The sequence below is a fragment of the Lipophrys pholis genome (assembly GCF_963383615.2).
Source record: "Lipophrys pholis genome assembly, chromosome: 4".
In the NCBI taxonomy this organism is placed as follows: Eukaryota; Metazoa; Chordata; class Actinopteri; order Blenniiformes; family Blenniidae; genus Lipophrys; species Lipophrys pholis.
In genome coordinates, this window is record NC_137637.1 from 15,454,782 (window position 1) to 15,469,813 (window position 15,032).

Genomic DNA, 15,032 nt, shown 5'->3' on the forward strand with positions numbered 1-15,032 from the left:
ACATTCTCAACAACTCATCTAAGTTCACTCAGTTCACAGACACCAGAGTCACAGGGGCTTTTTAAGTTTTTCTAAGGTAAAACATGAAATGATAGTCTCTATACTTGACGGGACTAATACTAAAACTTTGATTAGAAATCATGTTGAGCAAAGTATTGTGCTAAATATAGCTGATTATACTATATTGTTTAACAAAGAAACAGTAGTTTCATACATCTATATAAGTACAAGGGAGGAATTCTTTGCAGCGTTGCTCCACCCTGGATTGGGTATTAATAGAATTCAATATTAAATTATCAATAAAGAAAATATCAATTGTGTAAATATTAATATGTACATGGCTCAACAGTGAACAAATATATCCTGGTACATCTCAAAAAATTTGAATATAATGAAAATGTTCAATATTTTTTGTCACTCATTTCAGAAAGTCAAACCCATACATGATATGGGCTCATGACACAGAGTGAAATATTTCAAGCCTTCATTTCTTGAAATGTTGATGATTATGGCTTTCAGATAATAAAACCCCAAAATTTGGTGTCTCACAAAATTAGAATATTACATAAGATCAAGAAAAAAAAGATATTTTAAACAAAAATGTAAGGCTTGTGAAAAGTATGTTAATTTCTCTGCACTCAATACTTGGTTGGGGGACCTTGATTTCCAAATGATATGCAAAATTTACTTTCATGTGAAAAAAGGACTTTGGACCACTGAGCAACAGTCCAGTTCTTTTTCTCCACAGCCCAGGTAAGACGCTTCTGATGTTGTCTCTTGTTCAGGAGTGGCTTGACACCAGGAATGCCACATTAGGATCCCATGTCTAGGATTGGTCTGTACGTAGTGGCTCTTGATGCGCTGACTCCAGCCTCAGTCCACTCCCCGTGAAGCTCCCCCAAATTCTTGTAGTCATTTCGCTTGACAATCCTCTCAAGGCTGCGGTCATCCATTTTGCTGCTGCACCTTTTCCTACCACACTTTTTCCTTCCACTCAGCTTCCTCTGAACAGGCTTGGATCCAGCACTCTGTGAACAACCAGCTTCTTTAGCAATGACTTTGTGTGGCTTTCCCTCCTTGTGGAGGGTGTCAGTGACTGTCTTCAGGACATCTGTCAAGTCAGTAGTCTTCCCCATGATTGTGTAGCCTACTGACCCAGACTGAGAGACCGTTTAAAGACTCAGGAAACCTTTGCAGGTGTTTTGATTTAATTAGCTGATTAGGGTGTGACACCATGACTTTCCAAAACAGAACTTTTCCACAATATAAAAATTTTCCGAGACACTGAATTTTGGGTTTTCACTATCTGTAAGCCATAATCAACAACATTTCAAGAAATAAAGGCTTGAAATATTTCACACTATATGTCATGAGCCTATATCATATATGGGTTTGACTTTCTGAAATGAGTGACAAAAAATATTGAACATTTTCATGATATTCAAATTTTTTGAGATGTACCTGTACATAGGGAAGGGCTTGACAGTAAAATCATCACTACTTACAAAGAACTGAAGAACAAAAAAAAAGGTTGTCTGTGAAGTTCAATAAAAACAAACATAGCAGAGTAAAACTCACCAACACAACAGGAACAAATAAAAAGGAAGTGGGGAAAATTGGTTAAAGATTAAAAAAAAAGAGAATACCCGACTACAGACGACTATACACAACAGATAGACATTTGTGATTGTAAAGGGGTAATATATTAAACACGAGAATAGTTGTTGATCATTTTAAAGAAACATTAAAAAAAAAAATGGAATATACACTTAATATACACATACAATTATATGTCTTAAAACAGTGTGGTCATTTTCAAGCGTTAAAGATTTGGGAAAATAGACATTTAACTTTATAAATCATCTGTTCAATTCTCACTTTTTTGTAAATCTCTGGAGAATACCTTTTTTTGCACATCTTTTCATATTGTGAAGTGTGTATTTAAGACACTTGTTAGGGGAAAAAACTTGAAACCTTCTTCATTGAATCCCATGTGAGGACTGGACACATAAAGATACTCACATAGCAATTTAAATGATGTCCTGGCCAACAGCAGGAGCATATTCAACAACAGACTCATACCACCAAAGCAGTACAGAACTCCACAGAAGATCCTTCAAGCCTGCTGCTAGCAGACTGTATAACTCTTCTTTGTAAATAGTGTTTGTGTTTTTATATCAATTCCTTTCTTTCAATGCTCGTACTAGTCATTGTTACGTCTTGTATATTCTAATATTCATATTGCATATTTAATGTTTAAGTCTCATTTGATATTTTAACTTTCTATTCTATTGATTATAGTCTATTCTGTGTGCAGCAATGCTGTAAAATATTGTCTCTCTGGAACTAAAAGTATTTCTATTCTATTCTATAACCCCTCCCATGTGAGTGTCCTGTGGAAAGAGGACACGGTGCACCCGCCATACATTTCACTCTGGGACCGTCGTGGGCTCGAGAGCAGCACGTTGGCTCAGGGGGGGGCGGAGCTACGTTGCTTGCTTGTACCATTTAAATTCATGCGCAAGCGCATTGCTTCACATTTGGTACTTTGTTGCACAACCGCCGTGTCTTTTCTCCATTCTGCTTACAGCTCCCTGCCGGTGTGTGATAACGCACACATTTCCCTTTTTTTTCCCCATTTTTCACGCAAACGTTGCTTTGGAAATGAGTGGGGACCATTCCCACAACGAGGACCAGGTAACGTTAGAGTTGTATCGTAGTGTCATCCCTGCCGGGTACCCGGCGCTGCCTCTTGCCACAGTTTAATTTGACAGGGTTCCCACTCGGCTAGTGCCCGCTAGCGCGCGTTAGCTGTCTGTGTTTATAAAGCCAACTCGATTTTATCGTCAATAGCAACTTGACAAGTTTTGTTACATTTTTATTTGGATTGCAAAGCAGCTGTTGTGCCCGGTCCGTGTCGGGGCGGATATGTGAGGGTGTAAACTTGGCGATAAAGTCGGATAACGCTCCAGTTATTGTGGCGTTAGCCGGAGCCGCTGTTAGCCGCTAAGCCATGTTATCGGCCGGTGTAGCCAGCTAGCATCGCTAGCTGCGCCGCTTTGCCATTCAGCAAGTTCAAAGTTAGTTAGCCGGCTAGTTAGCTAGCCCACTACGAAATCTAACGTCCATCTCTTTTACTCTTTCCCAGATCGATTGTGGCTCCCGGGTCAACGGTAAGTTCCCTGCGTCACGCGAGCCGACGAAAGCGAGTGTTTTCCTCCGACTCGGACGTGTCTTAACTGATCTAATGTAGCGCTGCCGTACTTCTCGGCAGAGGACAGAAATGGCGTCCAGAGACTAAGTCCTCTGTCTCACTCACAAGCGCCTATTGTTCAAATGGGAGCTCTTGTTGAAGCCTTTCCCCGCATAATGTCATCAATCTGAGTCAATATTGTCGCACAGCTTGAGGTGTTTTACCAGTTTATCTGATCAGATTTTGTTTTCGGCCGGTCTTTGGTAGCACATTTGGCACCTGAAAGTGAGGGTTTGGGGGTTGAGGACTTAGTCTCTGCGCCATTTTCTTTTTCGGTGTAGCGGCCTGACTGTACTGAAGCTGAACCCAGGCTGTGCAGATGGCTGTGTGGAGGACACTGAGAGGGCTCACTGCTTCATTTACACCCAGACGAGTCCACACCGGAGACGACACACATGTTTTCATATCTGTCGTTTTATTATTTTCTATATTTTATCCAAAACAAACGCTTCACTCTCCCACATTGCCTGGTGAAAGTGGAGCACATTTCTTGTAGATCATATTTACTTCACTGTAGTCCCTCATAATGTTACCATTTAGGAGATGTATTTAATATTAATTGACAGTAAAGTTGAATAGGAAGTGAGTTTTACAGGATTTGAATGCCTCTGATCTGTTTAGATTTTGGGAAAGTATTAAAGGCAGGTATCAAAGCAAACCGTTAATTGAATCTGATTTGTTATGGTCAATTCTTACCTACTTTACATGTTTGTTTGTTTTTAACCTCCCAAGACTCAAAGCTACTTCAGCAGAGGTGTTTTTGAATGGCTTTGCTTCTTTTCAACATATTTGAGTTGCATTGTGGAGCTTACATTCACATTTAGAGTATTACCATGTTTCTTTCAGGTGACAGTAAGAAAGGTCTACATTTGGTTCTATTAAAAAAATAATTGCACAATTTTTTGTTTTGTGATTAATTGCTTTGTTTTTCTACTGAAGACTGAAGCTTGTAATGATGTATTCAACACAGAGACTATTTAAATTCAAAGACTATTTTATAATGCCCTTTTAGCTTTTTGTGAAACTGTTTCCAAGATTAGCAAAACAATAAAAACATAAATAAATAAATGAAATAATAAACATCTAACATAAGTCTGGTTTTTGTTCAAGTGCAGGTCCACCACTTTGAGAATTTGAATGTTTTTAGAAACAAAGTTGTGAACTTATTACATAAACAAAATGGCAATAATACATGCGCGGACGCACGCACGCGCGCGCACACACACACACTATAGAGGAGAGCCAGGGAAATAGGAGAAATTAATGTTTTCTCTGCAAGTATTTCCTCCAGCTTTAGAAGTTTGATGGATACTTGTCAGCCAACATGGCAACCTGCTGTTTTGCTGCAGAATTACTTCTGTGGTCGTTAAATTCGGCTTTAGAAAGTAAAGCTAATGACTTACTTTCTCAATCAGCTGCCGGGTAACTTTTAAAGTAAAACTTTCTGCCTAAATATTATTTCACTCGGAATTGTGCTGCTCTGGAGTCACAGTGCTGCATAAGGGAGTAAAAAAAACCGTAATTAAACAAAACTACATTAATTCCGTTAAACATTATGCATTAAATGTTTCAAATCAATTAAATTACCACGTTATTTTTGACAATGCTAATTACAAGCTAAGTTAGTTTCCATTAAATATTTTCCACTTTGATCAGTTTTATGAACACTTTGTTTCCTGGAACAAATTGTGCTTTGTTATTCAAAGTATTGTTCTGTGCTGCAAGTGCTTTCGTTTAGTGGTATTTTTAAATAAATAAAGTGGTGAGCAAGAGTCGAAGCTGCTGTCTCCAAACTTTTAATTGGAGCTGAGATGAGTGATGAAGTTTATCCGATAAACTAGTTTCAAGTTTGGTTTCTTTGAGTTGCACCCACCTGTAATGCGTAAGCTTGTCTTTGACCTTTTTAATGGCGTGCGATTGGAAACGTGGGCCACTTATTGGTGGACCTGGTTGGCACTTTGACACTTGAAGTTACTAAAAACATCCAGTCTTGAGGCAACTTGTGGTATTTTGTTTATGACATTGAGGCTGCCAGCCTTCTACTTTTGATAACCGACTCCTGAATTTGCTGGTTTTTCACCTGAGATTACATGTTAAAGATAGGTGGAAGCCTCGTTGTAGTGTTGCATGTTCAAACCTGCCAGTGGCTTCATATTGTCTGAGATAAGCCTCCTGCAGGCAGTAGGAGGTGCTGTGTGTCTGTGTTAAAGGTTTGCTTTGCCACCTGCATGGTTCTCAGACTGGTGCTTATACCTTCTTTTTGTTTGGTTGATCTAATTCATGTTTTCATTTGGCCAGCTTGTGTGGGTGGACTGTAAATACTCTGTAGGTTGTTATCTGGGAGTATTTATTTCAGGCCTGCATTGAAAGAGTATTTTTCATCTTTTCTTCTTGTGTATAAAACCTTCAGGTATCAATTGAAATGTACATCTATGTGTCTGCTCTGCACTTTTGTGGTTGTTTGTGCATCAGTTAACCTCATGCTCTTTTGTCCTCAGATGCTCACAAGCATAAAGACAAGTATAAAGACAAGGAACACAAACATAAGGACCACAAAAAGGATAAAGAACGGGAGAAGTCCAAGCATGGCAACGGGTATCTTGTGCTTTTAGACTCTACTCATTGAGAGATATAAAGCAAACAGGACCTGCCATTAATGACCTGAACCTCATAAGCTGATGCCACATGAATTAATAGCTGTATGTTTGTCCACCTCTAGTGATCATAAGGAGTCGTCCGATAAAAAATACAGAGACAAGGAGAGGGAAAAGATGAAGCACAGAGACGGCAGCACAGACAAATTCAAGGACAAGCACAAGGAGAAGCGGAAAGAGGAGAAGGTGAATAATAGCCATGTGTTTCTGAGTATGTTGTCATATTGATCCCGATCAGGTATTTTAGTCCTCATCACTTATTCAGACTATAATCACAATGTTTACATTTGTTCAGTGTATTAGAAGACAAGTCTATTCTAAATAAGGATGTTTATGTCTTTAGTAGAGTTATACCTGATTAAGTTTCCACATTGACCAGAAAGAGACACTATAGCGGTGCATTATATTCAAGCTAATCAGACTTTATTTTAGGTGTGCTGTGTGAACATCTATTGTCCTGTGCGCTTAAAGCTTTTCCCCAACTCCATTTCAGATTAAATCCCTCGACGGCAAAATCAAAAAGGAAAAAGAAAATGGCTTTGCCAGGTACGTCAAGACTTATATTTGTTAACTGCTGCATTGAAACAGTGGAGCCGTTTCCATAAGAAGCCATGTTTTTTTGTGTTGGTTTTCTTTGGCAGCCCTCCCTATTTGAAGTCTGAGCCCGAGGACAACTTCTACCACTCTCCCAAACAAGAAAAGTCTTTGAAAAGAGAACGAGATGATGATAACGAGTAAGTGTCGTTGAATTAGTTTTTTCTCCAGTTTTCTCTTCGATGCAAGTTTTGATCTTCGAGGCTTGTAACACTTGGTCTTCATTTCAGCTCTGATTTCAAGCCGAAGAAAATAAAAACTGAAATTGACAAGAAGGGCAAGAAGAGAAAAGTGGAGGTGGAGGTAAGCAGCGTGATCTCGGTCTACAGGTGATCGCTGGTAATAAAAAAAAAAGCTGATTATAATGAGCAACTAGTGTCATTCAATACACTCTGTTTTATTATGTTGGTCCTCTGCCAGTGTGAGCAAAACAACTCTACTACTTTTGCTTCCTTTTTTTTTAGGACGTCAAGACAAAAAAGACAAAAAACAAAAAAGGAGAAGTTTCCGATGGAAAAAAGAAAGCAAAGAAAGAGCCAGAGGAGAAGTGGAAATGGTGAGTTGATCATATGAACCAGCTTTACAGGTGTATGGATATAAAAGTGTTGGCTTTGTGCTTCAACAAACACATTTGACAATAAAACGGTCTCCCTGATGGTTTTACATATTTCTGTTTGGTTGTAGGTGGGAAGAAGAAAGATACACAGACGGCGTTAAATGGAAGTTTCTGGAGCACAAAGGGCCAGTGTTTGCGCCGCCCTACGAGCCCGTTCCTAGCCACGTCAAGTTTTACTATGATGGTGAGAATGTTTACTTCTTGCGTCGGCCAAAGGTGAAATGGTGACTGGAGCAAATGTTGGTGGTGACGCCTCTGACTGTTTCAGGTAAACATATGAAGCTCAGCCCGCAGGCGGAAGAGGTGGCCACGTTCTTTGCAAAAATGCTGGACCACGAGTATACCACAAAGGACATCTTCCGTAAAAACTTCTTTAAAGATTGGAGGAAGGTAGGGCGCATTGTTACGTCGGGGCATCTCGGTTTGTTTTGAACATCCTTTGAACAATTTGTTTATGCCCGTGTCATTTTGTGTTTTTTTTGCTCGTGCAGGAAATGTCTTCAGAGGAAAAAAGTAAAATCACAGACCTGAAGAAGTGCAACTTCAGCGAGATGAGCGAGTTCTTCAAGGCTCAGTCTGAAGCCCGGAAATCCAAGTCAAAAGAAGAAAAACTGGTAAGATGTCAAGTAGACATTGTCAGCCGGTCCATTCATCCACACATACACTAAATTGCCAAAAGTATTTGCTCGCCTGCCTTCGCACACATTTGGACTTGAATGACATCCTTTTCTTAAACCATAGGACTTAATGTCAGCCCACCCTTTGACGCTGTAGCAGCTTCAAGTCTTCTACGGAGGCTTTCTACAAGGTTTATCTATGAGGTTGACGTCAGGACTCTGTGCACTCCAGTCAGAATTCTTTTCACTGGAACTGAAGAGGCGAGCCTGACTCCTGAAAAACAAGATCACACCATAATTACCCCTCCGGCAAACTTTACACTTGGTACAGTACATTCAGACAAGTATCGTTCTCCTGGCAACCTCCAGACCTGGACTAGTCCGTTGGATTGCCAGATGGAGAAGTGTAATTGGTCACTCTGGAGGACACGTCTCCACTGTTCTAGAGTCCAGTGGCAGTGAGCTTTACACCACTGCATTTAACGCTTTGCGACATAAGGATTGGATGCAGGTGCTCGGCCATACAAACCCTCCTCGAAGCTCTACGCACTGTTCTGGAGCTAATCTGAAGATCACATGAAGTTTGCAGGCTGTAGAACCTCGGCTTCTGCCCCTCAGCATTCGCTGACCCCCCCTCTGTGATTCTTCATGGCCTGTGTTGCAAGAAGTCCAGCCAGGAAATGTCCTCATACTCAACTTCTTGCACAGGTGACATCCTATCACTGTACCATGCTGGATTCCCTGAGCTCCTGAGAGCGACCCATTCTTTCACTAATGTTCGTAGAAATAGTCTGCACGCTGGGGTGCTTGATTTTATACACCTGTGGCCACGGAAGTGATTGGAACACCTGAATTCAATCATTTGGAGAGCTGAGCAAGTACTTTGGCTAATCTAGTGTATCTCTGTCATGTCTCCTGCATTTAGATTCTTTTCTATAATGACATGATTGTTTTGAAGCTCGTGACACTAAAGATTTCCTGCTTTCACCAGTTGACTTAAATAGGAAAAAAAATCTAGAACTTGATGTTACACAGCTGTTCCAATGTGCTGTGAGGAACTCTCATCTAAATGTGCCCGTTTGTATCCGCTCCACCTGTTCCGTTCAAATGGTTCATTAAAATCGATGGTGTTCTGATCTCCTCTTGTAGAGAATCAAAGAAGAAAATGAGCGCATCTTACAAGAGTACGGCTTCTGTATAATGGACAAGCATAAGGAACGTATCGCAAACTTTCGCATTGAGCCGCCGGGCCTGTTCCGTGGGCGTGGAGACCATCCCAAAATGGGCATGCTGAAGCGCCGCATCAGGCCCCAAGACATCATCATCAACTGCAGCAAGTGAGTGAAGCGTCTGCGCTTTGAGAAGTATTGTTATTGTGTTGTACGGCCGGCGACTTATTGATCTGATCCGTGTAGGGACTCCAAATACCCCGAGGCCCCCCCAGGAACCAAATGGAAAGAGGTCCGTCATGATAACAAGGTGACTTGGCTGGTGTCGTGGACGGAGAACATTCAAGGCTCCATCAAATACATCATGCTGAACCCCAGCTCCAGAATCAAGGTGCGAACTGGAGATTTATCTGCATTAACATGTTGACACGGCTTGATGAAATAAGTCTTGATCAACATGTCGTCCTCACGCTTTATTCTAACTTTGTTTTTCTTCTTGCTTTCTAAGAAGCAAACTTGCAAACAGACGTGTAGATTATGTTGTGTGGAAAGTGTTAACATGCAACATGTCACTGCAGCAGCCTACAAATGGAGTTCAGAACTCGTTTGGCGTGTGTTTGTTCGATGCACAAACATTCGCTGTTCATCTCATTTGTCAACGATTACCGTCTGCAGGGGGAGAAAGATTGGCAGAAGTATGAAACAGCTCGTCGGCTGAAGAAGTGTGTGGACCGCATCCGAACCCAGTACCGTGAAGACTGGAAGTCCAAGGAGATGCGGATCAGGCAGAGGGCCGTGGCGCTTTATTTCATCGACAAGGTGCGGAGCTGCGGTTGCTTTTAACAGCGCGGAGCAAGAAGTGGGAACGCGGGGCTGGTGGTGGTTTAACACACAAGCCTCAATGTCTAATCAAACTGTTGTGACGTGCACCAGCTGGCTCTGAGAGCGGGTAACGAGAAGGAGGAAGGGGAGACCGCGGACACGGTGGGCTGCTGCTCGCTGCGAGTCGAACACATCAAACTCTACCCAGAGAACGAAGGTCAAGAGTTTGTGGTGGAGTTCGACTTCCTGGGTAAAGACTCGATTCGCTACTACAACAAAGTGCCCGTGGAGAAGAGGGTAAGTGCAGCGCTTTGTCCCCCACCGGTGGTTCTTCTTGTTGACTTACCAGCGTTTTCTCTTTTTCTAGGTGTTTAAGAACCTTCAGTTGTTCATGGAAAACAAGGAGCCTGATGACGACTTGTTTGATCGGCTGAATGTGAGCAAAATAAAATGTGACGGGAAGCGCGGCTAAAGGGTTTTATTTATTTATTTATTTATTAATTTTTTTATGTATTTCTTGATTTTGTTCCCTGGCAGACTTCCATCCTGAACAAGCACCTTCAGGAGCTGATGGACGGTCTGACGGCCAAAGTTTTCCGTACATACAACGCCTCGATCACCCTGCAGCAGCAGTTGAAAGAGCTCACGAGCGGTACACATCCGCCTGCTCCGCATCACTGTGGCGTGATCCATAATATTTTATACTTCCTCAACCTGCAGAAAACTGACTCTACTTATTGTTCCACCAGCGGAGGAAAACATTCCAGCCAAGATCTTGTCCTACAACAGAGCCAACCGAGCCGTGGCCATCCTGTGTAACCATCAGAGGGCGCCGCCCAAGACATTTGAGAAGTCCATGCAGAACCTGCAGACCAAGGTAAACATCCGCTTCACAAGCTGCTGTTGGGAAAACATCTTCATTGTACGACTGGCTTAAAGTGTTTTCACTGCCTGGTGGGAATGTAGTCTGACATTTTGAAACTTTGCGTGACGCCGCTGTCGACAGGCGAATGGAGGATGAGAAACTTTTTCATGAAATCAAACCAGAATTAATTCTCAGGAGGCAACGAGAAACGTTTGGTAACAATGTGTCATTGAAAGGTTTTAGTGGTCTGGAAGTGCCCAGTGTCAGACCATTGCTTGTTTTTTTACTTCCTCTATTAAAAAGGTGAGCATTTAGGCTTTGACATCATCACTGGTTTTGCAAGATGAGTCAGTGAATACTTATAACAAAGACTAGCTGACCTACATTCATGATTGGGTAGTTCCAAGCCGCTGTGACGGGGGAGAGGTAAGTGACTTTGAGAAGCCCCGTGATCTCTGATCTTTAACAACTGAGGTTTTTCTGAACGGGTAAACACTTGAGAGGGACGTCCTCCTCAGATTTACATTAAACGGTTTAAAGAATACAACGTGGTCGGTTCAATCCTCCCTGAATTATCTGAGAATATCAAAATGAATCATAAATGAATTTTAACCGCTTTTGTGTGCCTCAGATTAACTTGCGGTCTTCATGTGTAGTAATGTGGGAATATTTGTCACGTTTGTATTCTGAGCAGACTTTTTGTTGTGACTCTCAGATTGATGCGAAGAGAGACCAGCTTTCTGATGCCAGGAGAGAACTGAAGAGCGCCAAGGCCGACGCCAAAGTACGGCGAGATGAAAGGTCCAAAAAGTAAGTTTGCAGGTTCCGTTTACAAGCCCAGCTTCCCCTCAGCCCTCGCCCCCAGACGTTAAAACCATGATCTGCTGTACAGGACCGTGGAGACTAAGAAGAAGGCGGTTCAGAGGATAGAGGAGCAGCTGATGAAGCTGGAAGTGCAGGCGACTGATCGTGAGGAGAACAAGCAGATCGCTCTCGGCACTTCAAAGCTCAACTACCTGGACCCTCGCATCTCTGTGGCTTGGTGAGATGATGTTCACTTGCTGTGTGACGGAGAAACCATCCAGACCCCGGGGCGGCGTCAAACCCTCGTTCTTGGTTAATTCCTTGTGTTTGTCTCGCAGGTGTAAGAAGTGGGGCATCCCCGTGGAGAAGATCTACAACAAAACCCAGCGTGAGAAGTTTGCCTGGGCCATCGACATGGCGGAGGACGACTATGAATTTTAAAATCCCAGTTTGTGTTTTTAAGATGGTCCGGAGCTCTGACGCCCGTCAGACTGCGAGGCTGAACTTTATTCACGGCGAAGACTTGAGGCAAAATCCCTGTAAGTGGAAGGCCCTTTTACCTTTCTGTCTCTGCGACCATGAGACCTGACGATGCCTGAACTTTGAACTCTGTGGTCCTATAGCTACTGTATCAAGCAAAAGAAAAGAAAAATGCTTTGTATCATTTTATTTGTTCACTCGCTCTGTATTTTAGCTCTCCCATGTATTATTACTGAATTCTATATTTTGATAAAGTACAATTGAGTGGATTCCTTAAATACACCCGTGCGCCTTTTAAGGAAATTGAAAGGCGCGGGTTTGTCTGCGCGCGCTTCTCGTGTACGGGGGCTCCGGCCCTCGATACTGTTGGTTTGGGTGACTATTTTAAACTGGACAATGTTGAATTGTTGAGAATGAGCGGGGATGTCTGAGCAGGCAAGGGAGGAAACACTGCAACCATGTCAATATTTACTTACACAAGCAGAATGTGAATATTTTGTTTTACAGCCTCTATCAGGGACTCCTTTTTCAGTGTAAATGTGAGCCAATCACTTTGATCCTTTTTTAGTTGCAAGCATCCTCTGACTCTCTCTACATACGCCTGTCTACATCTGATTTTCAACTTAATTTAACAAATGTTCCAAGGAAAATAAACCTCTTGTATCTGTTACTTGAAAATGATGATGTATTTAAAGTCCATAAATGGAAAGTGTTTTTCCTCCTGGTGGAGTGAATTTCTAAGTGACAACTGTGTGAGGGATATCAACTTTGCCAAAAAAGAAAATGAAATCACAAAACTGTTACAATTTCAGACAGGTTTTTAATTGTGTAATGATTGAGGATAAGGTCATGTAACATTTAATGTGAATTATTGGTTCATTTTATTCCACTCTTTTATGATAGGAAAGTTGATGTAAGTAGCTGTAAAGTCAACCTCCTATTCCTCTTTTACCTATTTTGTCATAGCCTTTTACCCATGTTTTTAAGTTTTGAGCTCATTGTAGGTTGGAAAAAAAAAGAATAAAATTCTGCAGGTAAATTACTGTGCTGTGGATTTTTTTGTACCTTTTTTTTTTTTTTTTTTGTTATAAGTCAGTCAGATTTTTGACTTCACATCACCACCCCTGTCATTAAATTCAATGTGTGTATCTCAACCCACCTCCAGTCAAAATTAATAGGTTACTTTGCATTTTCAGTACTTGCCTGCCCTGGAAACCCGCACGAGGTGTAATGTCTCCTCTCTTCCAGCAGGTGGAGTTCCAAGAACTCTCCCTACTAAAAACATTGCCAGTTACTTTCACGCTGAATAATCTCTCTGTGAAAATGCCACCGTGTAAGATAAAGGCGCCTGTACATCCTGAACGTGTCTTTGAACTTATTAAAGTGGAACGAAGCTTTTTCCAGAAAAGCAAAAACGTCCTTGAATCTCATCCAGCAGAAGGAACTGATGCTGACTGTAACTCGCTGCAGGGCTGACGCCGCAATGACATATTTTCCTTCCCTTTTAAAGGTTTTGCATTTCCAAATTGAACATTCGAGTGTCACAAAACAAAGTGAGCTCAGGGACACAAACTGAAAAGAATGAGACATTTGCCATGTTTACAAGGACCCTGGAATCTCTATATTTGTTTTTTTTTAAATGCTTCAAATGAAAAGATCAGAGCTGCCCAAGGACTCGGATTGTCCCTGATTAAACCTTATTTACAGTAAGAATCCCTGGAGCTGTTCTATTTGTTAATAGGTCAAAGGTTATACCATTCATTTCCTTATGGTGGAACTCCGATTGGACTCTGAGACCATAGATTAGGTGGATACTGGGTGGGACGTCATCAACTTTACTACAGTTAAGTATCACCAGGTGCGTGATAGGGAGAGAATCCAGAACACCAGAGGACGAGAAGCCCTATAAGCCAAAATGTCATAACTGAACGGAGAAAAACAGGAATGACAAGGAGATGGCAGTTTTCACATCAACAGATGAAGATATATGTTGAAAAATATACCTTGAAGAAATTACTTTTTTTTTTTTTCAGGTGTTTTGAACCAACATTTCTCCACTTTAACTACCTCTTTTTTACAAAAAAAAGATTTTTAAGAATGCTTTGCATATTCCAGAAGTCAAGAGTCAACTGAACTTCTGTTCAGAGAGTTTAAACGTTTCTATTAATACTTTACAAACAGGCATTTTGAATCATTAATAATAAACAAGACCTTCCAGACACATTTCCCAACATTTTCCTGCCATCTTCAGTCGTTCACTCCGACCCAACGAATAACCCAAAAGACCTGCAGCCGCCACTCTGTTCTACCTCCAAACACCAACATGCCATCAAATGGTGTGGTTCCAAATTAAATCACAGAGAATGCTTCCCTCTTTAACGCTAAATCATCCCAGGAATTGTCCAACTAGAATCCCGCTGTGCTGATATGTTTAGGTGACGGTTTTTATTCACTCCTTAGTTAGTTTTCTCTAATTGTTGTTTCTTCATCCTTTGTTGATTTGATTTCCTTTATAGAGATGTAGAAATGTTTATTGATTTCATATAAACTCCTTGGACTTCTTTCTTTGGATTCATCTTGTAATTCTGTATTCTAGTCTCGGGAGGACAGAAGAGACAGAGCTGCAATTGCACAATTAACACACACAGGATTGTCACACCACATCACCCCACAAGATTTATTTTTTTTCTAGAATAAACTGAAGTCGTCTGTCTGTAGTTGTCTCTACTGGAATAAAGCTTCTTTTTTTTTTTGGACGAGTTTTCTTTTCTTTTGTTTTATATGACTCCATTACTCCGACACTTGTTTTTCCTTATACAGGCAGCCGAAAACAAGAATTAAGAATGAAATGATTGTACTGTTCCTAACTCTCCCTGCGGGCACGGACCTACAGTTCCAAAAATAAGCTGAAAGAAAACAAGTATGATTTATTGCAGATACTTAGGAAGGAACATTGATGGTTGCACTCCCATTTTATACCACGGAAATACTAAACAAATGCTTTAATTCACCGCTATCGAATCAAATCTCATATTACGGAGGCACGGTGCAGTGCTCATGCTTTATTATATATTTATTCTTAACCTGTCTGTATTTAACACTTTCCCGTCTCTTCCCAGTAAGCGCGGCAGTTTCTGCTCCTGTAAATTATTACTAGC

The 15,032-nt window shown here is 41.3% G+C and overlaps 1 protein-coding gene across 1 annotated transcript; it reads left to right on the forward strand.

The window, feature by feature from the left end:
- Window positions 1–2,534: 2,534 nt before the first annotated feature.
- On the forward strand, window positions 2,535–13,278 carry top1a (DNA topoisomerase Ia). Its single transcript, XM_080462112.1, has 21 exons — window positions 2,535–2,697; window positions 3,149–3,173; window positions 5,752–5,848; window positions 5,973–6,093; window positions 6,401–6,453; window positions 6,549–6,641; window positions 6,732–6,804; window positions 6,966–7,057; window positions 7,186–7,301; window positions 7,386–7,507; window positions 7,609–7,731; window positions 8,884–9,071; window positions 9,150–9,294; window positions 9,579–9,722; window positions 9,837–10,022; window positions 10,093–10,161; window positions 10,263–10,377; window positions 10,475–10,602; window positions 11,306–11,400; window positions 11,483–11,632; window positions 11,733–13,278. Exons 1-21 carry the CDS (start codon window positions 2,665–2,667, stop codon window positions 11,833–11,835), a joined length of 2,271 nt encoding a protein of 756 aa, XP_080318238.1. The 5' UTR covers window positions 2,535–2,664; the 3' UTR covers window positions 11,836–13,278.
- Window positions 13,279–15,032: the final 1,754 nt, after the last annotated feature.

Excerpts from the sequence above, each read along its gene's own strand:
- top1a (XM_080462112.1), top strand. The coding sequence starts at position 2,665 with ATGAGTGGGGACCATTCCCACAACGAGGACCAG. Across the intron at positions 2,698-3,148 it reads ATTCCCACAACGAGGACCAG|ATCGATTGTGGCTCCCGGGT; the intron begins GTAACGTTAGAG and ends ACTCTTTCCCAG. Across the intron at positions 10,603-11,305 it reads TGCAGAACCTGCAGACCAAG|ATTGATGCGAAGAGAGACCA; the intron begins GTAAACATCCGC and ends TGTGACTCTCAG.